The sequence below is a fragment of the Lethenteron reissneri genome, chromosome 17 (genome assembly GCF_015708825.2).
Source record: "Lethenteron reissneri isolate LAM-NWPU_2019-01 chromosome 17, ASM1570882v1, whole genome shotgun sequence".
Classification (NCBI taxonomy): Eukaryota; Metazoa; Chordata; class Hyperoartia; order Petromyzontiformes; family Petromyzontidae; genus Lethenteron; species Lethenteron reissneri.
The window spans coordinates 7081926-7105323 of record NC_083795.1 but is presented as its reverse complement, the minus strand read 5'-3'; the positions used below and the strand labels follow the sequence as shown (position 1 = coordinate 7105323).

Genomic DNA, 23398 nt, shown 5'->3' with positions numbered 1-23398 from the left:
TGCTGTCCAAGTCTCAATCAGATTATTCTCTACAGCGGACCGAATCCTTGTGTTAGACCTGACACTTGCCCGGCCAGTGGAATCAAGACAACCACCTGGCACAGTTGTTTAATTATGCCTTCAAACAACAAAACACACAACAACAACGACGAGTGAGAAAATCACCTGGAATGCGTTCGATCTCATCAGATTTCTGAAACTAAGCAGGGTTGAGCCTGGACAGTGCTTGGATGGGCTCTGCGGACTGCTGCTGCTGCGGGGCTGTGATGTCAGCAGAGAAAGAGCAGTGCAGCAAAGTCCATCGTTGTACCGCACTTCTGCGCTGTCGTCAGTCCGCACTACGACATACGGCCGATGAACCAACCCTTGAGGACCTGCACACTTTGAGGACCCTGAAGCGAGCGAGGAAGATTGCGGACGATTCCTCGCACCGTGGATACTCTCTGTTCCAGCTACTCCCCTCCGGCAGAAGGCTGCGGTCCATCAAGACCAAAACCTCACGTCATAAAAACAGTTTTTTCCCATCTGCTGTTGGCCTCCTCAACAAGGCCAAGGGCTTAAAATGACTTTTACACTTAAAATGACTGTTACACTTACTATAACATTTTATCTACATAATTACACCTTGCCATACTTACGTGTAATCTTATTTGTATTTTTGTATTTTAAGATTGTTTAATACGGCTTATTAACATTTTACATTCGCATTTTATAAGGTCTACTTATTCATAATTTTAAAGATTTTAGCCCTTTGGTATTACTTATACTTTGTAACGTTAGTATAGTTAGAGTGTATACCTTTTATATAAGTTAAGATTCCTACTTGTTCAATGTATGCACCGTCCCGCCATAGTGAATTCCTTGTTTGTGCAAACTTACATGGCGATTAAAACCGTTTCTGATTCTGATTCTGAATCCCGCACTGCTGAGAGCATGGGGAGAGAGAGCCCTCGTCGAACAGTGAATTGACTCAGGGCTGTTAAAATGAAAATAAAATCTGAACCTTGAGTTGAGTCGGGCAGTATCATACCCAACATTAAAATGTAGTACTGTACTACAAAGAACGGCAACAAAATACATAATTATTTAGTAAATCGCTCTTTTTTTTGTTTACTTTCAACCTGGACAAGCGCGAGACCCGCGTGGCCACCCGCTGCGGTGCGTTTCGCACAGCTGATCCCAACGAGACGGACAAAGAACAGCCCCTGCCTGCCTGCCTGTACAGCTGGAGTTCTGCTTTGCCTTTGCATTCCTCTGCGGGAGCGGCACGCGGTTATCCAGAGGTAACGGGGGACCTCGCTCGGGGAGCCGCGTGGACTGCCAGGGACGGATCTCGCTTCACGTCGTAAACGTGGCCTCGGCGTGAGCGGTTTTTGGAGCACAGCCTGGATGGCCGTACGTAGAGAACTGGCGGCGACGTCGGCGAGTGCGGATACTTTTGACGTGCGACAGACAGGCAGCCGGCAAAACTTTTTTTTTATATATATATGAAGTTGGGTTTTTGTGTTCAGTCATTGGTGACCCAGGCTTGGACCATCATCAACTCACTGCACTCGAGAACCTGGTTTAACCACAGCTGGCTGCAACCCGTGTTCGAACCCAGGGTCTGAGCTGTGCTGACCCATCACTCTGTTCCCAGGCACACAACGGCTCACCCTCTGTATCAGTGTTTTTCTTCACTAGACGAGCGGATATTTTCCCCGGCGTGCTGAGATATCGGTTGCTGCTGCTGCCTTCCCCTCCCACCGTACACTGTCCCGCCTGGCTGCCACGCAGACCCCACGTGCCTCCACCACACGGGTAATTGGTCCTGCTCCGAGGTGACCACTCGCCCTGCCCTCACGTTGACCAGTGATGTCTGCACGCGTGCGGGGAGTGTGGGGAACGGCAGCGCGTAGTGGTGAGTGCGCTACGCTTCGAATCCAGCGGCCTTGGTTTGATTCTCGCTCACGGTCGACACCCAGTGACGATTATCTGAACCGGTCCTGGGCCTTCCCTCGGTCGACTCAGCCTCAAATGAGTACCTGGTGCAGTGTGTAAACATCACTACTGGGGAGACAAAGGCGGCCGGGCCTGGTGCTGGCCACCTCACCCCTTTTGTGTACCGTGCCGGCCTTCATAGGTGCTTGCTAACAGCACTTGCCCCAGCAGTCTGCTAAGACTATACTTGGGGATTTTTGTCTTTATTTGTGTGTTGGGAGTGGTGGCACACTGCCTCCCCACACGTGCACGAGTTCGAGCCCCAACCTCGGCTAACATCGGTGGTGAGCCTTACTCGCTGCTCGGTAACAGTACCTTCCCCACAACTCCGTTAAAGGCCACAGGTGGATCATTGTCTTTTGCACGTGCATACGCGTGTGCTTGTTTATTTATGCGTGTGTGCACGTGTGCAGGATCGCAAAGACAAAGATTCCCCCCTATAGCCTTTACCGACTGTTGGACAAGTGCGGTTTTTTTCTGAAGGCGGCCGACATGGCTCGCACGAGGTTGTGGTGATGTTTGCACACCACTCCAGGTACTCGCATGAGGCTGAGTCGACCCAGCGGAGGCCTCGGACCGGTTCAGATATTCGTCGCCGATATTTGGCCGCGAAAGCGAATCGAACTCGGGTCGCTCGGTTCCTAGCACAGTGAAACTGTTCACTGCACCACTGATGGTATCGCGCACGCATGCTCTTTGCGCGGTGCCACAACAGTTAAGATACTGTGCTCACAAATCCAGCCACCTGACTTGGATTCATAGCCACGGCTAACACCAAGTGGCATCCAAATCTCTCCGAAGCCTCCCTTAGATCGACTCGGCCTTAAATGAGTCTCTGGTGTGGTATGCAAACATCATCACTGGGGCGACAAAAGACATCCGGGTGTGGTATTGGCCGCATCACCCCCTTGAGCGCCGTGCTGGCCTTAATAGGTGCCCACCAACAACTGCACTTTGCCCCAGGCGTGAGGATTAGGTGTTAAGTTTGGAGTCAGGGGTTAAGGGATGGGGGTTAGGGGGTTAGGATCTTTACCTTGGTGTTACCGTCGGGGTTAGCACATTCTCTCGGCACGATGGATACAGAGGCTGAGAGTATCGAAACATGACCTGGGGGATTGCTTAGGTCACCTCGGCCTGAAATGGCGCACGCCGCGTGCGGGGAAATGCGTTCGCCACGTACAGTGTTGAGTGCACGTGAAACGGATGCTCGTTAGCTCCAGGCTGGCAGGTTTTTAGGGAGGAAGACGCGGGGGCGGGGGGTTATTACCGTGACCCCCCCCCCCCCCCCGGGTGTCGTGTAAGCGAGCCCATAACGCAAAGCCCGCAATTTTCTCCACTCTCTCGTCTTGTTGAGGAAGCGGCAATTGAACACGCTCGCTCATTGGATTCAAGCGCCGCGTGTCGTTCAAGCGCCGCGTGTCGTTCACGCGCCGCGTGTCGTTCACGCGCGCGCGCACGCACCTGCTCGCGGAGTTGAGACCGTAAACGTTATAGTTCGGCGAGTGGCGCAGGTGGGCGCTGAGGGTTTGAGAGCCAAGTGCAAAATGTGCGCGTGGAACTTCTTTCGCACCGCACGCAGCCAACCGTGTTAATACGGAGGTGCGGGGGAAGGGCAACAAACTAAACACAGAAAGCAGTTCTAAAGGGAAATGAGTTATTTCAATGTAGATTTTATAGTTTATTGCTCTAGTTGCTTCCTAATGTCGGAAGGAAGAGCATTCCAGACGGCCACAGAAGCGCATCTGAAAGTGCGTGATGCGGTGAGCATCTTTTTTCGATGGCTAAGCCGAAGTCCGTTGTGATTTAACACGGGTGGCAAAACGAAACCGGTGAATAGATTTTATACACTTAACTTTGTTCGCACCGCGCCTAGCCAACCGTGCAAATCAGAGGTGCGAAATCAGAATGTTCATGCCCTGAGAGCGTGCGCGCGTCTTCGCAACGCGATGTTTGTGAGCGTGGCACGGAATGAACGGCGTCGTCGTCGTAATCAACAAGACTCCGACCGGCGCGTCGTTACGGTCGCTCCAACGTCGTGTTGCGCGGAGCGAGCGTCGTCGTCTGTGACGGCGACGCTCGCTCTCGGGATGTCTGCGGGCGAACGTTGACGCGGTTTTGCGCCCGGTGGTGTCGCGGGTTACGGGGTGGCTCACACATTCAGAGGCACGAAGTCAACGGACTTGAGATGACAACTCGTCCGCTGTTCGCGGCTTATCAGGCTGCGTCGTTCCCGCAGACATCGATTGCGTTGTTGCAACGGTGCGTTCAATTGTGATGTAGTAGAAGGGAAGCTGCCGCGATGTAATGGCGAGCTGCTGGACTTGCAATCTTGAGGTCGAAGGTTCGCTCTTCCGACATGGCATTTAAAATCCTGAATTCCCCCCCCAACCCCCTCCCCCCCTCCTCCAGCGGTGTAAAGAGTCGATCGCCAAGTCCCGGGTGGTGAGATATAGAGTGTGGTTACTCCCACGTATTCCAATTAGTCTGGCTATCATTTTTTTATTTTAATTTATATTTACATTTTATTTAAATTTTCTATCTACGTGACTTCACCAAAAGAACCAAGAAATACCATGTAAGAGTCGGGCAAATCCTCAACTATAAAGGGGGTTGCTCCAGAGCTCCGCCGAGTTTGGAGGCCCTTCCTGCGCCAGCAGTGGCATGAGGGGCGGATGGCAGCGCTGCGCCCGTCACCGCCTTCACGTCGTAGCTGGCATCTCGCCGGAGGCGTGGGCCCTGCTCTTACAGCGAAGCATCACACAAACACTCGCGCCAGGACTCGACGATAACCTGCTCGTCGCAGCGGCCGTCTTTGTTTTTTGTCGTCGCTTAGCGCGGCAGCGTTTTCCAAGATAGGAACGATCTTCAGAAATCCCCCGTTGGCGGGTCGGGCAGCCGTCCAGCAAGTCGGCTAAATTGCCGATTAACGGATTATGTCTCCGGTAACTGGAACATTCCTTTCTCAAGCGAATGTGACTTGCACGTAGCAGTTACTTCCAACGCAACCGCATTGAGAACCCGACCCTTTCATTTGGTGGCTCCGTTCGGGGGATCTCTCTCCTGACCCTCAATTTAGAAAGGAAAATCACATCTAATTAAGGCCCTTATGTCTGAAATAGTTTCTAAGATCTCTATGAATATAATCGCATGGCTGCTAAGCTGTTGCAATTTGCATATGGTCGGAATGCCTTTTGTGTGCGGATTTCAATTTGCGACGAAAACAATGGCACGGATTCTCGTGGGTATCGGAAGCCGTCGGCAGTAGCTGATGACGGCCTAGTGCAATCGAGTTCGGCGATCTTCATTTTTTGTTTGTCGGAAATTAATTGGATGTCTTACGCTTGCGACAGGTGACGCACGTTCGCGGTATGGTGTTCCGCCAAAAACACAGCCGCGCGTGAAAATAATGGATACATTTTTCGCTCTGAGTGGCCACAATTTCATACCTATCGATAAACGTTTTATTTTGCGTGAATTTCTAAGTGGACCAATGATCGGTAGCAGGAGCATTGTGATGTGTGTGTGCGCGCCCGCAGGCACAAACTGAGCTGATTGTAGAGGGTAGAGATCTTGCGAATGAGCCTGTCCTGGTCTTCAGTTCTCACCAGGCCAAACATAAGTAGTTTGAGTTGTGAATTTTTCCCAATCGCAACGTTAAAGCGTTGGCGCCGCGCTTGGCGCACCGCGATATAACCCTGGCAAGCCGAGTTTGATCCTGACCACGTCTAGGATCGGTTTGCGAGTGGTATCTGAACTGGTCATATACCATCGAGACCACACGCACCTCGAACAACGCTCACGGCCGGTGGTGTGCTGGGAGGCCTTCATCTGACAGTGGAGTGACGAAGGGCTGTAAATAATTATTGTTGTTATTGTTACCAAGGCATAACGATACAAGCGGCCCATTACAGGGAGGCAGACTGCCTGCAAATTATTTCACGACAACACATTGCAGCATTGCGGTAAACTTCGACCGGCATTGCGGTGGGGCTTGTTATCCGACTTTCCCACGTCACCAATCGTCCCGCCCAGGTGCTGCTCCAGTGCTTGAGAGACCCGTGCCATCCCAGCGGTGTTAGAAGTCAAAATTAGGGTGGAGAATTACAAACTGTCAAAGTTACATTCTCCCCCTCCCGCGCCTTTAATTAAATCACTTTCGGGTTTTTTTGTTCTTACTCCACTTTCCCGCTAGAAATGTAACGTACCGTAATGGCTTTTTCCTTTTAAGTCAAGTGGACGTAAATATTGGGGGGGGGCTCTCCTCGTGATAACAGAAGGCAGAAGTAATTACTCGTAACTGCCCACAGAAGCCCTTGCAAGGCTGTTGTAACCTGATGTCGGCAGTAATGATGCTATTAATTCGGGTGATGTCAGTGCTCGTGCTAATCCGCCAAGTGAAATTGATGTAGAAGCCTCTCTCTCTGTGTGATCTTGGTGGAGGTGGTGGTTACCGTGCCGGTGCGAATACGTTGCCCGCACTCGTGAGCGTGCAGGTGTTACGGCCTTGCCGACGGAATTGTTTCATGTTTACATTTTTCGCCGTTTGATTGCCTACAAAACTTGCTTTGTGTTCCCTCCATTGTTACAATTATTAACTTACTCACCCAGAAAAACCACGCTGAGTCCGAAGACTCCTTTTCAGGAGGGTCCTGCATTGGGATGTTTGGCCAACACCGGTGACATTGTCTGTTTTTGGCTATGGAGGAGGGGGGGGGTGCGGGGGAACGTACACACTTCACACAGACCGGCGCCCACAGGTGTTACCACGGCTCCACCCTGCCGCCACAATATAACAGCACGCCGGGTTCTTATGCAGCTGTGATCAACCCACTGCTGGATGGAGGCCCTCCCCAAGCATTTGCCGTCTCTCACGTTGCTGAGGAGAGTAACAATCCATCTGCCACTTGCAGACGAGATTAATGCTTGTGAGTTGTGTATATTTAATATTTATTTTGTTGAAATTTTCAGCACGTGCTTTTTTTTACTTTTTTTGGGTGGAGCGGTGGGCGCGGTATTTTGCGCACTGCACTGTGAACTGAACACCTGCGTTCGATTCCTAGCTAAAGTTAGTGGCGAGCGATATCTGAATTGGCCTCGTACAACCTGTTCATCAACCTGCGCTGACCAGCATGGTGAAGTATGGTTTAACAACCCCCGTTTGGGCAAGTTTCTTACATAGCCCGGCCTCTGTCCACCCAGCAGTAGAAGTGGATCTACCACATTTACTTTATACAGCAATCGTGCTGTGACGGTTCCACCTGAAGACGGAAGCTTGTGTTGCCTCCGAAACGTCGTGATTTTTATTTTATTTTAATTTTATTTTACTTTCATACATTTTATTTGTATTTTTTTACCTACGTGACTTTACCGAAAAAAACCCAAGAATATGAATCCTTGCAGTCACGAAAGCTTCAAATCTAGAATGGATCTACCACAGTCTATCAGCAGGTCACGAGTGGCGAGTCGGGAAAGGCGCAAGTGGTATTCCAAGACGTGGAAGAGTAGGCCAAATACCCTGCCAGCGTGGCGGATAAGTCGGTTCATTGGAGTACGATGGACACCGTGGTATCTCACGCTTTTAACCAAGTGGACAAGATGAGAACTGCTTTTCGTCTTTAGCTTGTTGTCCTTCCCCCGCACACCTCCGAGTAGCACGGTTGGCTACGTACGGTGCGACATACACAGACAAAGATCCCACGTGTAGCCTTAACAGACTGTAGGGGCAAGTGCTGTTAGCGAGCAGCACCTATAAAGGCCGGCACGGTACACGAGGGGTGGGGGTGGCCAACACCACGCCCGGCCGCCTTTGTGTCCCCAGTGGCGATGTTTATACATCGCAGCAGGTACTCATTTGAGGCTGAGTCGACCTAGGGGAGGCCCGGGACCGGTTCAGATAATCGTCACTGGTGTTGGCCGTGAGCAGGAATCGAACTCGGGTCGCCAGGTTCGTAGCGCAGCGCGCTAACCGCTACACTACCGCTCCCCACATACACATAATACATACATACACACACACAGATGTCACGGTTGTCTTGACGGAAACCCCGTTGTCGCGCCGTGTCACTGCGGTGCCAAGTTTCCAGAGCCGCTCGAGAGTAACGGCTTTGTGGGAGACGATTGCCAGCGGTGGGCGCGCTGAACCTGCCCGAGTGAACCGCGGCCCTTACGACCGCCGCCCCCAGCTCGCCTCGTCCGACGGCCTCGGCCGCAGAACCCAAGGCCACCACCCCGGCACTTCCACAACAACAACTCCTGTTGGGGGGTCACGTGCCGTCGCAGCCCCCCCCCCCCCCCCCCAAAAAGGAAAGTGATTAGGAAATTCCATCTGTTATGCCGCTTTGACTTATCTCACCAATGTGAATATTTCGCGCACCGCTTGTATGCTGTTTTAATGGGCGGCCATAAATTTTAATAAATAACCTTCCCCTCCTTTGGCCCTCGCGTCTCTCCTGCCCACGACCTCCTCCAAACAGCAGTCCCTGTCCAAAATAACCAAAACCCCTCAACGGCCCCTGATCACTCACGGCTCACCGCGCACACCCAAACCCCGCAGGCCCCCCCCCCCCCCATCTTCCCCCGGAGGAATTGTGTTAATGCGAGTTTACACCTGGCCTCCCCAAGGATGCGATGCGCGGGTCGCAGAACCGCCTGCAAAGATCACCATCGCTGGCGGTCACTGCGACACCAAGCGGCTCGCGGAACGGCGTCGTTGCGCAACCGCCATGGGAAACTGTTTTTCCGCTTTACAAACACGCGCAGGCAAAAAAACGCGTCAAATATTCCCGCACACCTTTTCCGCTTGTTTTGCCCGACTTACAATTAAGACGATTATTCTAAGGGGTAATTAAACGTGCCGCGTTGGTGATTGCCTAATGAACGTGTCGCATGCAGATGGCCGTGCAGAACGCGGGATGGCTAGGTGCCAGTGATCGTGTATTCGATATCCCCCCCCCCCCCACTGCTCGCGATGCTGCTGCCCGTTCGAGGTGCCACGCTGAGTTGGTGGCGTCGACTTGACGTCGATCCTTAAGCTCGCGCCCCTCCCGGTTGGGTCGTGCGCGTGTGTGAATCGATGTCTGTTACGATACGCGTGCGTCTGATGCGATTCCGCTCCGCGTGATATTAGGTAGCGATGGACAACTCGTTTCGTTAGAACCGCGTTTTGTGTTGTAGCTTGTTGTCCTTCCCCCGCGCACCTCCGATGAGTACGGTTGGCCACGTACGGTGAGAATGAAGTTCAACATGCATGCCCCTGCAGCCACTTCTCCTTCACCCCAGTGTTAAATGATCCTTGCATCAAATCGCCACCCGAGTGGGCTTGGGCCACGTCAAACGTTTCCACCCCGAGATAATTCAGGGGGGGGGGGGGGTTTCTTGTCAGTTTATTTGACCATACTTCACCACTCTGGTGTCAACGCGGCTTGGCGGAGGTGCGATGGGGAGTGAGGGGCCCGGGACCGGTTCGAGGCATCGCTCGCCAAATTGAACAGGCACAACCTTGCGCCACCATTGCCATGATGCGTTATTGATTTTTTGGTGAGATCGTGCTCGGTTAAAGACATGCGTTGTACACCCTCCTCCACCCCGACACGCCTGTTGACGTGACAACTTAATGGACTGGCCGCGTCAGGTGGCGGATGGTTCACAACACACATTTCACTTCGGCCATCCGACAGACGATCGCGATTTACGAATCGCGGTCCGCCGAGTTCATGGCGCGCAGCGTGAGCGAGTCGTCACCTCGTCGGGAACCGCTCCCAAATAAATAAATAACTACGCTCGACTTGGGCCCTTCGACCACGCGAGCCTCCTGCGGGGATCCGAGCGGCACGAGGAGGAGGAGGAGGAGAGGGGGGGGTCGGCATCTGCCACGGCGCTGTTGCGTGCACGCGACTCTTTGTTTTCACGCTCGACGCATCTTCTCTCGCCGGCGAGGATCTATTAGCGTTAATTACCCCTACATATGGTGTGCATTTTCACAAATTTAGCACTCCCGGTTTTGCTCTCTCTCTCTTGTCTTAAAAAAAAATAAAAACGAGCAAGCGATACAAATGCGCACTGAGCAAACAGCGAGTGACGTGCATATAGTGCTCTATGTTACGTAAACTAACCCTCGCAGTTATGATTATGATTTACAGTATTTTATAATTATTTACTATGGTTATTTTTGTGTAGTTTGTATTTTTTGTATTATAATAATAGTCACGCCCTTTATTTATCCGGAAGAGACTCGCATGAGTCTGAAAGCTCGATTTTAGGAGGGTCCCACACCGGGTAGTTCACCAATCCCATGAACGAGCTTTTGTTTGGCTGCAAGTTGGAGGTAACCAGAGAACCCCAGAGAAACCCCACCACGCACAGCCTCGTGGGTGGTAACACCCAACTCTGCACAGATGGATTCAAGAATCTGTCACTGCCCTGCCACCTTTTGGCTCGCTTGCAGCCCAACCTTCACAACACAGTGGCATTCTCAAGCAACGGTCTCTCATTGACGTACTAACCAGGCTCAACCTGCTTAGCCTTCGAGGCAGGACATGATGAGGCACGTGCGGGGCGGGGGATGGGGGGGGGGTGAATTGGTCGTAGAGGGGGGAACCGCCGAGAGATTCAGGGGAGGGGAGGGGGCTGGACTTGTGCCACCGATTTCCCGGGAGGTGCGCGCGGAATCGATTCTCGCCGTGACCTTTTCATGTAAAAGACTGCGACGGCCGTCGGAACAAAGGAGAGCCGAGGGGAAGGGCGCTCGCACGCCGCCACTCCACCGGCCGTTTCCTAAAGATCACGCAACCGTGGAGACCGGCTTATCCGCGTGTGTGTGCGCGTGTGTGCGCGCGCGCGCGTGGGGAGCGGTGGCGCAGCGGTTGGCGCACCGCGCTGCGCGCCTCGTTCGATGCCCGCTCACGATCAAATGCAAGTGGCGAATGTTTGAACCGGTCCTGGGGCCTCCCCTAGGTCGACTCAGCCTCTAAAAGGAGTAGCTGGTGGAGTGTGTAAACATAGCCACTAGGGAGACAAAGGCCGTGCCGGCCTTCATAGGTGCTCGCTTGCAGCATTTGCACCAACAGGCTGTTGGGGCTATACGGAGGGGGAGGGGGGTTCTTTTTACGTGCAACATGCGTCCGTGTGTGTGGGCGTGCGCGTGCGTGGTTGTGCATGTGTGTACGTGTGCGTGGTTGTGCATGTGTGTACGTGCTTGTGCGCGAGCATGTGTTTGTATGTGCATGTGCGCGTATCTGGATGGGGGGGGTGGCAGTGGAAGGAACTGGTTGGGGGGAGAGGGGTGGCGATGGGGGGGGGGCGCTGTTGTTTGGGAGGCAGTGGAGCGTGGGAGTGAATCCATTTTAATTGGCCGATGTCTGCAGGTCACAAGGATATGCATACTGATAGGTCAACAACTCGGGGCTGTAATGAGGTCCCAAAGCATTGCCGATTTCACCATTGGAGTGTGAGCGGTGCTCGTGGACGATTTGAGATCCAAGCATTTGCTGATTGGTAGCATTATTGAAAAGCACCATCTCTGCACTGATGTTTATTCTGCAGTTATGCTTTCGGCTTGATGTCGGTCGAGATCGTTGTCAGACGCCGTGAGCCGTAGCGCATTGGCGGCTTCCCTGGATTGATAAAATAACGTGCAGCCATATCCATTGGAGGCTGCGCATTCATCATCGTCGTCGTCGTCGTCGTCGTCATCAACGACGACTTGGCAAGCGAGCGGGCATGGAAGTGAGCGAGCGAGTGGGTGGGCAAGTGAGCGATTGAGGCAGCGCGCGAGTGGGTTGGCGGGCGATTGAGCACCTGGGTCAGCAGGGGGGTGTGAGTCAGAGAGCAAGTGGGTGAGTGAGTGAGTGAATAACCAGGTGAGTGGATGAGCGAGCGAGCGAGCGATCGAGCGACGTCTGGGCGTCTCACCGTGTGAGCGTGCGTCGGAGGCAGTCCTGGGGGGCTGCGCGCCCAATAATGAAGCCCCCTGTTTTCCTAATTATCCTAATTAGCAGGCAGGGCCGGGCGTCATTTGGTTATAAATGTTACCTAATCCGCCACCTCCACCGAGAGCAGCAGCCTCATAATTATTGATGCCAACCGTCTGTTGGCTGCGCACGCTTCGGCAAGCGAGCACATGCAAAGAGACGTTTCCTTTAACCCTCGCTCGCCCGGCCGCCAATTCCGCCCCCCCCCCACCCCCCCGGCAGCTCACTCGTGAAAGTTGCCGCTCGGGAAAATCAGGGCATGGGCTGCCTGCCACTCGTTCTGCCGTCGCAGGACTTTAAATGCTAAAAGACATTGGGAGGGCGGGGGGGGGGGCAGGGGCCAGGGGGGGGAGAGTAACATACGAACTGTGGTTGAGACTCCCAAGGAAACACATTTGGGAATATCGCAATAAGTGGGTTAAGATTTGCTTGTCTGAGATTTTTTTAAAGATTTTTTTTGCGGACGATGTTTTGTTGCTGGGCGACGGCGTCGGATGTAAGGGGGGGGGGCGGTGTGGGCTGGTGATTTAACGGCGTACGAAGGCGCGAGTGTTAAACCGTGGACGGTAGTCGGCTCATTAGATCTCTTGCAGGAGCGAGCCGTGTCGGAGGGATGTACGATGTTTGTGAGCGCGTCCAGGCTCTCACGGGGAGGAGGCGTTCATGGTGGTGGCGGCGGCGGCGTTCTTGGTAAATTATTCCCAATTCCGCTTAAAATAATATCGGAATTATTTGGTTCTTGACATTTTTCTGCACGATGAAATTTTTTTAAACAAAAATTAACGGCGCAAATTACCGCGCACGTGTGTGCATATTAAAATAATTCTACACGCTAAGTTTTTATAGTTGCTTTTTTTTATTTCCACGAGACTGAATTTTCTGGGGGGTTTTTTTTTACAAATAAAATGAAAAAAATAACAACAGTAATTGATTCTGCCGAATTAATGCTTGCCAACATTTTCCCCAAAAAAATATCCTTTATAAGATTTTAATTAAATTTTCTGACATTCGTATCATTTACTTTGGGTGTTTACCGCAAAACCGTCTTCCCTCCCGCGACCCTGACGCGCGCAACCGCTACCCCACCCCTCCCTTCGAATCGTCTCGACGATTAACGTTCAAACAATTCGAATGACTACAGCTTTCCGCTAAAGTCATTACGTAAGAGAGAAAAAAAACAACAAACCAAAATGGATACGGCTTTAGCGATCGCTCTCATCCTCTGTACCTGTGGGTGCCTTGTTAACTTGTGTTGTGGGCGGCATTTAGCGCACGGTCAAGCTGGATCTGTGCGGTTACCTGGCAACATCTGACCGATCAGGCGGGCACGGAGCCTCCCATTGGCTACTGCCCCGTTGGGATTTATTTTTGGAATGGGAGGGGGGGGGGTGTCAGGATGGGTCAGGTGAAGCACACACACACGCGTAGACATGAACGTACACACGCGCACTCGTGCATGTACACACATTCACATACACACGCACACTCGTGCACGTACACACACACGCGCCTGCACACTCACATGTATGAAGACAGGGTCGTAGTGCAGCGCGCTAACCACTACACCACCACACCACCGCCCACACACACACACAGATGCACACACACACTCATGCACGCGCACCCACAAGCGTACGTCTTTGTCGTGTCACCCCGTGGAGGGGTGTGTGTGCGCGTGCGTTTGGCTCTGCTTCCTGTGCTGGCTTGAGATGATGTCGAGCCAATTTTGTCATTTAGCAGTTTCACTGCGCTCGGCAATGTTTTTTTATTACATTTCCCCTTTGCTAATTTTGTTTTAATTAAATGTTTTTAACGTTCACGAAACTGCAGAATTCTCTATTAATTTCAGTCACATTGCCGTGATATTTATTTAACGTTTTTGCATGACGTGTCGTGTATCGCATACGGGTTCTCTGCACTTGGCGTCTTTGTCCGGGCACTCTGGCATTCTCCCACACTCAAAGTACTTTACAATGAACTGACCAAACATCACAAACAGCGCCATAATAAAAAATATATCACCTTGAGACTCCGTTATGGTCATAATTACAACGTTTATGTTTTACCAGGTGTGAGAACTCACGAGGCCAGGATGAGCCTCATTTGCAAGAGTTACCCAGGCCCATTAGTCTGCCGGTAGCGGGTGACGAATGCTGCTGCGCGTATAACCCCAATTGAGAAAATTGCGAGTACATTACGACATTGACCAAATTTGGACCCTTACGCCGACACACAGTGGGAACTTAACTCTTGCGAACGACATCAGGCGATCGTCAACGTACACTGTGAAGCGGACGGCGCGTATGTACGTATGTTGAATTTTTTTTCGTCGTACGTAGCCCGCAGTAGTAACCAGGGCGGCCGACAGGAATTCGAACCGTGAACCTCGGCAACAAGCGGCGATCGTGCTCCACTGCTGGGCCGCATCGCCACCCGAGGCTGTGACGTTCTTGGTTCAAGAATGATGTGTTCTCGTGGGCATCTGACGTGGGTGTTTTTGGTACAATTCGTAAGTTAGGCTTTTGCGCTGGAGAGATGTGGCCAGGAGTCACAATAGTTAAGAGTGTGCAACTTGCAATTTAGAAGGCTTCTGTTCAAATCCTGGTTGAGATCAACTCGGCCGTTCATGTCTCCAGGATCGATCAAATGAAAATCGCTTTAGTTTGTTGTCCTTCCCCCACACCTCCGATTAGCGCGGTTGGCTACGTACGGTGCAAAAGAAGTTCGTGGAACATGCATACAACAGTGGGTTTGTCCTGTGGATACACACGCTCCCATCATAGGAATGAGGAATGTCCACCACTAGGTCGGGATTATAAATGTGGCGATGAAATCTCAAGCTCGCGTGCAGGTCATCAGTGGATATGCTTACAATGCAGCACCATGGCTGAGCTACGATGTTGGGTGGGAACTGTAGGCAGAAGATACTTTGCCCGTGCCCATCCGAACCGGAATGTCTCATTGACTGCACTGGACATTCCATAAGCGTGCATCCACAGTCGATGTCAAGTCGAGCCCGACTGACTTTGTGTTTTGCAGCTGACTGTTGCACACCAGCTAGCCTCGCTGGTAATGCTTTTTTTTTCCTCGTCCAAAAATGCCCAACCCAATTAAATCTGTATCAAGTCCCAGCCCTGCAAATCGGGGAACGTGGAAAAAAGTCTCCCTTATAGCTGCACCCTCGAATGGTGTCTCGTGACAGTGTGCTCGCTAATTCTGTGTGTACGTGTAATAATCCATTCCATCAAACAAAAAAACACACACTTTCTATTCTTCTAGTCAATTACAACTCGTGTATTATCACAGCCAGACAGTCGGGTCACACTTTCCCACTGTAATACACGTGAATAATTTCTGTATTTAAAGTCTATTATTATTATATAGATTATATAGCTCAAGTAAAGGGTCTGGTGGAGGGGAGAGAGCGTATGTTTGTATCAACGGCGAGAGCCATGGTGGCAACTTAAACCTGAATTATATCATTTTGCAATCCACATAATTACGTTCGTGGTATATTTTCAATTCCTCGTGTGATGCGGCTTTTTGTTGTTGTTGTTGTTGTTTTAACTGTTGTTTACTTTGTCTTGCACTTTCCGTGTTGGTGACCCAGGTCACTCTCGCAAATGGTAACACAATCGACTTGAAGTCACCTGCTCACTGATTCACCCACTCACTCACCATCTCACGAACCTCCTCACCCACCCACTCAATCACCGACACCACCATTCACCCACTCGTGCAAATGAGACCCATCCTCTCGAGTTCTCACCTGGTTATTAATCAAAATAATAAACTTCAATCCGCCGCTGGACGAAGGCCTCCGCACACCGCGTCATCGACGGGGGTTATTTGACCATACTTCACCACGCTTATCAGCGCCGATTGGTCGAGTGGTTGGTGGTAGATCCGATTATCGTTTAAAGTGTCTCTCGCCGCTGATGTTTGCCGTGGTCAGGAATAAAACTCAACGCACACGACTCCGTCGCGCAGCAGTGCACAGCCACTCACCCCGACATATCAGTAACCATCAGCCGTGATATCATCAGCCGTGGTCAATTCACTGCTGCAGGATTGAAGGCCTCTTATCGCACGTCCTGTGTATGCATTGCTCACGAAGATAATTGGAAACGCATGCTCATAATGTGCACAGTAGAGGTGCAGCACTGCAATTGCTTGTTCTCACCACTGCTGGCAGGAGCTCCACCAGAAGGGAACTCGAGAGAGAGAGACCCCTCCCCCCCGAATGTATTTTTGACCTACTCTTCCACGGTGACCAAACATCTTGAAATAGGTGAGAGCAACGATTAGCCTCTGCTAGGTCGACTAAGGCTCAAACGAGTACCCGGTGCAATGTAAACATTGCCGCTAGGGAGACAAAGGCGGTCAGGCGTGGGGCTAGTCACCCACCCCACGTGTGCCGTGTCAGCCTTAATACGTGCTATATAGACTTCACAGTTTATAGACTTAACAGTCTACATAGCTACAGGGATCTTTGTGAATGTGAGTGTGTGAATGTGTGTCTGTGTATGCACATGAGACTGTGTGTGTGCTAACCGCTGTGCCACCCCTCCTCTCCACGTGCAACACAGATCTTGAGATGGCCGCGGGCCTGCTCACCTCCACCAGGCTGTGCCCCCCCCTAATTCCCCCAACCCCCCAATTTTCTTCACCTCCCCCATTCAACCCCTCCAGCACCCCTTAAACACACCACCCCACCATCCTCCCTCCCTCCCTCCCCCTGATCAAGTAAAACCATATAATCCCATTTAGTAGTACAACGCCCTCCCTGCTGTCACAGCCAGCTGCATGCCTGCCCCCAACCCACACCCCTGGGGTTACACGGGGAGATTGAGTCTGCCAGGAGGGAGGGGGGGGAGCCGGGGGAGGGGAGGCACAGACAACAACGTCTACCCCCCTCCCACCTCCCTCACTCCCTAGCCACTGCCCTGACCCGCTCCCCACACCCCTGCGTTGCCCCCCCCCCCACGTCTCCCCAATATCCTTCCCTGGAGATGTTTACAAGCCAGCTGATTACTGCCACTACTTCATGCTGGGAGGGAGGGAGGGGCATAGCCATCGAGTGTGTAGGCGGTGCAACTGCACAGCGGCGCTCAGGCGGGAAGAGTCCCAGGCCACGAAGAAGGGCGGGGGAACCACAGAAGGCCCTCGATGGCATTCTTTGCACGGTGGCCCATGGCCCAATCACGCGACTCCACTGCTTGATGCGATGATACTTTGGCTGTGCGGTGCAGCAGTCATTGTCTTCTTTGCAGGCAGGCAGGCTTGGCGTGGGTGGAGAATGAGAGAGAGAAAGGGGGGGTGAGGAGGGGTGGATGAAGGGATGGGGAGGGTCTGATTGGTCGTGGGCGGGGCTGGGGGTGAGAACACGTTAAACACAGGCTGCATCTCCCCTCGTCTGGACTAATTACTGATCAGAGCAAACACGACGCGACACAATTAGGCGCATAATTAGTGCGGTTTTAGCGCCCCTTGTTTGCTGCGTTTCGCCGGAGCGAGCAGATTAGGGCACAATCTGCACGCACAGCAGCGATCGTGGATCAGCGCAAAAAAAAAGCCCCTTTCATTATTATATCATTTGTGTTGGGAAATGCTACGGGCAGTTATTTATTTTATTGCTTTTCAATAACATTTTGATTGCATTCAGAGTCGTAATTATCCCCTGCGTGGCCAATAGAGTAAAAAAAAACGCACCCGCCACTTATCTTTAAAGGGACAATTGGCAATCACCCTAAGTCTCGTCAAACGCCACGTTTGTTTTCTCTCTCTCTCTCAATTAATCTTAAAGAATTGGCTTCGCCGGTTGTCTGATGAGTGTTGTGCTCTAATTTTGGCGCCCCGTAGATTACCAAAAAGCCGTTGATTTGCGTCTTCCTCGTCGGCGACGACGCCGTTGCGAGCGTTTGCTGCTCACAATCAAACCGTGGGCCTTATTAACCTTGCGCGAACACTTTAAACACCGCGCGGATTAATTTAGCAGCGGCATGGTTGTACAGAGAACTATGACCCAAGCACGTGGGACTGTGCCAGATCGCATCCGATTTTTCCAAGCTCGTGTTTGGATGGGTGATCCCAGCGTGCGCGGGCAGATTGTCACAGGCCGCTGTTCTGTGGCCAGCAGCGAAGTGCAGAGAAATCCATCACTGCGCTGTACTTCTATGCTCCCACGTCCAGACTCCCCCCGCATTTGCACCGACCCCACACTGACCATCGTGGTGCAGCGTGGTCCAATAACCTCCTCGACCTGAATGGACGAAGAGGTGTGTGACGATTGTTCATGAATCATGTACCTGACCCTTGCTCTCGTGGGTAACTGACCGCTGTCTGACCTTTCAATATAAAATCCTAATCAACGTCCAACAGCTGTTATTATTATTATACGGGCGATGGTTCTGGTGTCTCTAGAAATGTACTTCCCCTTCCCGTGTTGAAAGGTACTTCTTGTGAAAAACATCTGTTGGTCTTGCGCGAAGCTAACTCCCAGGCCAGATTGGAATATCGATGTCGCATGTCAAGATCCATTGTCATTTCAGAAAGTGGTCCAGAGAATGTAAGGGTTGTACGATGCATTGATTCATCAATTAATATTGATTCTTACGTATTTGTGTTTTGGTCTTCCTAATGTTATTCTCGCTGCGCTATCGTCATGATGTCACAAGGAATCAATTTGGAAATCTCGGCCCTATTGTGTCTTAAATACTCTTCATGCGGTGTTTATTTATTTATTTTTCACTAAAGGTGGCGCATCCTCCGATACACACTGCTATGAGACTGGTGTTTGTTACATTGACGGTGAACAGATGTTTTAATTCTGAGAACTGGTCTTCCGCCAAATTAAGTGACAACCCAATTTTTGCAATGTATATATTTTCTACTGAAACCATTCAACACCAACAAAATTCTGCGGTAAATACAATAACAAACACATTTGTACCATTGTAAGTAAACAAAAATGAACTCGATGGCATCTGAAGGTCAGAGTAAGAATGCCTGTGCTCCCATAGCCTCTCGCCACGCCTCAAGTCACCCCTTAACGCCTGCTCACTTATTTATTCTCCTCGTCTCTTCCCCTCTCCCCTGTGCACAGATTGACGTCTCCCAGTTGGAGCCAGAGATACAAGCGTCGACCACGGACAAGATCCTCACTTACAACAAGGGCCTGTGAGCCAAGTGACGGCCTCCTTTCTCCACCCTGGAAGACGCCTGCAAGAATTCAACAAATCTCAACTCTCACCATGGCTCGCACCTGCACGACCCTCCCAGGCAAAGGCCCTCATCGCGTTGCGTCGCGGTGCGTGTGCCTCTCGCCGCATGCCGCATGCCGACCGACGCGGCGTGCGGTATTTTTTTTCACCTCTCTCTCTTTCCCCGGGATTGTTTGGCGTTGTGGACGTAATGTGACATGCGCCTTTATTGAGCAGCAAGTCATAATTCTCGGCAAACCTTTTGACCCGCAGGAATGCGTGAGCTACTTAAAAATAACCCCCCCCCCTCCCCAAACGCAAATTTACAAGAGTAAAGAAAAAAAATCTAAAACGCGGCCCTACCAAGATAGAGAAATGTAATGGCTGTTATTTAATGCCGTGCCTTCCTACGGCACAGAATGAAACCCTTCGCAGTGAACACGGAACAAAATCCCTCCTAGGTCATCAACAACAACGCTTTGAAAGATAAGCCGATACAAGCTTAGCATAACGTTCACATGGGAGGTTGAACCCGAAGAAAGGGTAGGGAGAGAAAAAACCGCGTGTTTTGAGCGCTGCACAAACGGACAGCTGCACTAACTCGAATTCCTGTCGCGTCCGGCACGACGCGACAATGATGCAGGGCCTTTGTCGAGAGACACGGGACGGGGGGGAATGAGCGGACCAGGAGGGGAAGAGCCGCTCATTACGTAATCGTCGCCGATACCTGCACGCACAACGCGGAACCTCCGACTAGCACGGTTGGCTACGTACGGTGCGAAAGAAGTCCTACGTACGTGCCCAGTTTTTTTTGTTTGTTCCCCCCACATCGCGTGCCAGCCGGGTTTGAGCGACAAGTCCGGTCCGTCGACGGGTGTTGATTCTCTCCCTCGTGGTCGCACGCGTGCATCGGCAGAGAAGCGCATCGGGTAGCGACGATTCGCGTCACGTCACAACGGCTGTGTCACGTGAGCCCCCCTCTCCCCACCACGAGTCGCTAGAGCTGCTGACACCGCTATTGACTGCAGTGTTAAAACAAAATACTGTCATTGGTTCTTGAAATGTGTGTCATGGATCGTGGGAATTCATCGAATCACTCAGTGCAGTGGGTGGGGGGGGGGGTGCAGGGTTTGAGGGGGTCTGGACCTTGCCCATTAGCCTGCTAGGCCCGTAATTGGGTCTTGAGCTCACAATCCGAAAGTTGGATCCATAAACCGGATTGTGCGCGTATTAACAGCCGATTGTTTACCGCTCATAGAGATGAGACGCTCACGATATATTTAGGCTAACGGAGTGAACAAAACTGTACGAACTCGAAGGGAAGAAAGAGAATGCAGATGACACGAAGTATAATCGATTCTTAAATCGCTGGGAAGGCGAGGTGTAACGCTTCTGCCTAGCGGGCATGTTGCGCTGCATAGATTCGTCGATTACAACTGATTCATTATTATGAAGCTAGCGATAAGCGCATTACATCGTTTGTGTAAGGGTGAGTTGTTTTTGACGCATCCTGTTCGTGGTGCGTTATGTGTTTGTACGACGCCGGCAGCCACAAGTGACGATTTGTTTCCTCTCGTTCCGATGAATCGTCGCGATTTGAGGTCACGGTTCGATTACAGAATCAATGTGGGGGGAGGAGAGGGGTGTGATTGTTGTGGAACGTTAATGTAGCGTCTCTAGTGGCTGCAAGGGTCGCGTGCGCCAAACGCAACGCAATGATTTTGCTGCGTTCCGTAAAAAAGAAAGCCCTGGTTGGTGCCATGCAGCATGCACATGCGAGTCGTATTATATTATTGTCGTTGTTGTTTCAGTAATCTAAATCGACGAATCGGTGCCTCGTGACTTACCTAGAGAATAAGCAATTGCTTTCAATCATCTTGACCAAGGACTCGAGAACGTTGAAAGTACGCTTTGTTGTGAGTTCGCTTTGGTCAGAGTCTTGAGCATGATATCTGAGATAATTGTCCTTGGCATGTAAGGTTGTGAATTTATTCAAGTCGCAGTCATTATTGTTCGCTCTCGTGCCCGCAAAATGTGTAGTAGCTGCAAATAAATGACATTGCGGGCTTCCATAAACCATGCCACATAACCATAATATATTCGTAAAACAGTATATGACTAGAGTAATAATGAATCTAATGCTGGATTGAAGGGCTTCTCACATCGTGATGATCATTGGGGTTGTTTGACCATACTTCACCATGGTAGCCAGCGTAGGTGGGTGAAGGAAGGGGGGGGGGGGTGGCCAGTTCTGGTTCAGATGTCAGCCCCTGGTTGGGAATCGAACTAGGTGTGGCTGGGTTGATAGTGCCAGTACTCTGTCTCAACGCGGTGTCAACACTCCACAGTTGTCTGTCATGTAATAATGTAATTAAAGAATGTAACGTTTACAAGATGTATTAATTGTTGATGCGTGACGCTAAGTATAATTTTAATAATGGTGTTGTTGAAAATCCCACTCGCACTTGTGGTGTGACTGTTTTGTTACAATTTACGCCGCACACTAAACAGGGTAGTAGATCTATTGAACAATTTCTCACCGAAATAAAGTTTACACTTCAGTTGTATCGTTCACGCTTGCGCTTTTCATGTTGCCTGTCGTGCACGTCAGTCGTCAATAATAATGATGACAATTCTGTGGCGTCAAGTGCCGCACATGCCATCATCTATATTTGTGGGAAATGTCAGCTCTTCACGCCTTCTAGAACATCTCAAAGAACGAATGAAGATGTGCACAGAGAGAGAGACTACAAGTGGAAATTACCTTTTTATAATTTTTTATCTAAGTAACTTTACCGAAAGAGCCAAAGAATAGTAATTCCTGCAGTCACGAAAGCTTTAAGTCAAGATTTAATTACTGAGACGTTTGACCAAAAGGAACTTGGCCACGTGCAGGACATATCCTGAAGAGGGTCACAGCTGGAGAAATGGACGCAGATGATTCTGCATGGGGAAGATGGAAAAGAATGGAGACATCGGTTGGTGGGACATTGTTGCAGCTGAGTCTCCATGAGAGAAGCAGAAGATTGTGAAATATGGAAAAGGTCTGTTATGAGGATGACACTAGATCGATGGAGAACATCGTCATGATTTCAATCTGTTGGTGAAGCATGATTATCTGATTATGTATTTGATTATTGCTGATCATAATTCACATTCCTACGTCAATGTGCTGACTAAAGGTGTCCCACGTGCCAATCGTGGGAATTCATTGACCATACGTCACCACGCTGGCCATTGTGCGTGAAAGTGGGGAGCGTAGGACCGGGTTCGGATATCATTCACTTACTGACGTTAGCTATGGCTTTGATTCGAACCCGGGTCTTCGGTCAAATAGCGCTGCTACAACCGCCAACGACGACCATTCGCCACTAAGTGGTGGTGACGTCACCACGGCGCTTGTGCCAGGCTATGTGCACGTTAAAGCCACGTGAAGTTATTAACGCTCGCTGGCAGGAGGTCATGGTTCAGACCCAGCAGGTGCCATGAGTTGTCTAAGTTGACTGGCTGATGCACCACCTGTGCCCCCGAACCGCCGGTCCGCTGCTATGAGATGTCCATTGTTAATTCACCTGTTTCGCACAATTCACTCGCATTGGCAAAATACATAAATCGGTACCAATAAAAGCTTAATAACCCCGGGTGACAACACGAAGAGAAACGCAGGTCTGGGCTCGTGGCCAACGCAGACCGTGCGATGAGTTCCATGGTAACACCAAGTGAAACGTACGGCGCTGCTTCGTGGCCTATTAAAGTCGCAAGCGAGGATACAGGCGATGGGGAGTGGCAAAGCCGAGGGGGGCAGGGGGGGCAGACACGCTCGAGAGAGTTCACCACCTGAGATAGAGGCCACGAGGAACGGCCTCGCCGTGCGTGCGTGCGTGATGCAGGCGCGAGATGGATCCTTGCATCGCGAGTCCACGGGCGCCCAGCAGCGATAATGCCCGCCGAGTGAAAGAATAATCATGTCTGGGCCTCGTTCACGATACGCGGACCTATGAGCAACAAACGTACGCCACGGAGAGCTTGCGCGGGGGGCCAGGTTGCCCCCCCCCACCCACTTTTTGAGGCCGCGCGAAGTGTCGGCAGGAACTCGCCGTAGCATCCCCCACTTGCGCTTCTGTCGGCGGGGCGCGTGAGACGCGCACACGTGTTCACGTATGCGAAACAAGCGCATAACTCGCGGCTCTCTTACACTCGCCCTGCGCATTCCCCCCTTTCGCACCTCTACCCAAACATCGGCTCGAG

At 51.3% G+C, this 23398-nt stretch overlaps 1 protein-coding gene across 1 annotated transcript in view; it reads left to right on the top strand.

The window, feature by feature from the left end:
* Nucleotides 1-21722, top strand: part of SFXN5 (sideroflexin 5) — a 135324-nt gene extending 113602 nt beyond the window's left edge. The window contains exon 14 of the mRNA XM_061552992.1: nucleotides 19054-21722. Coding sequence (XP_061408976.1) covers nucleotides 19054-19131 — 78 coding nt within the window. The 3' untranslated portion in view covers nucleotides 19132-21722. The remainder of the gene's footprint in view (nucleotides 1-19053) is intronic.
* The last annotated feature ends 1676 nt before the right edge of the window (nucleotides 21723-23398 follow it).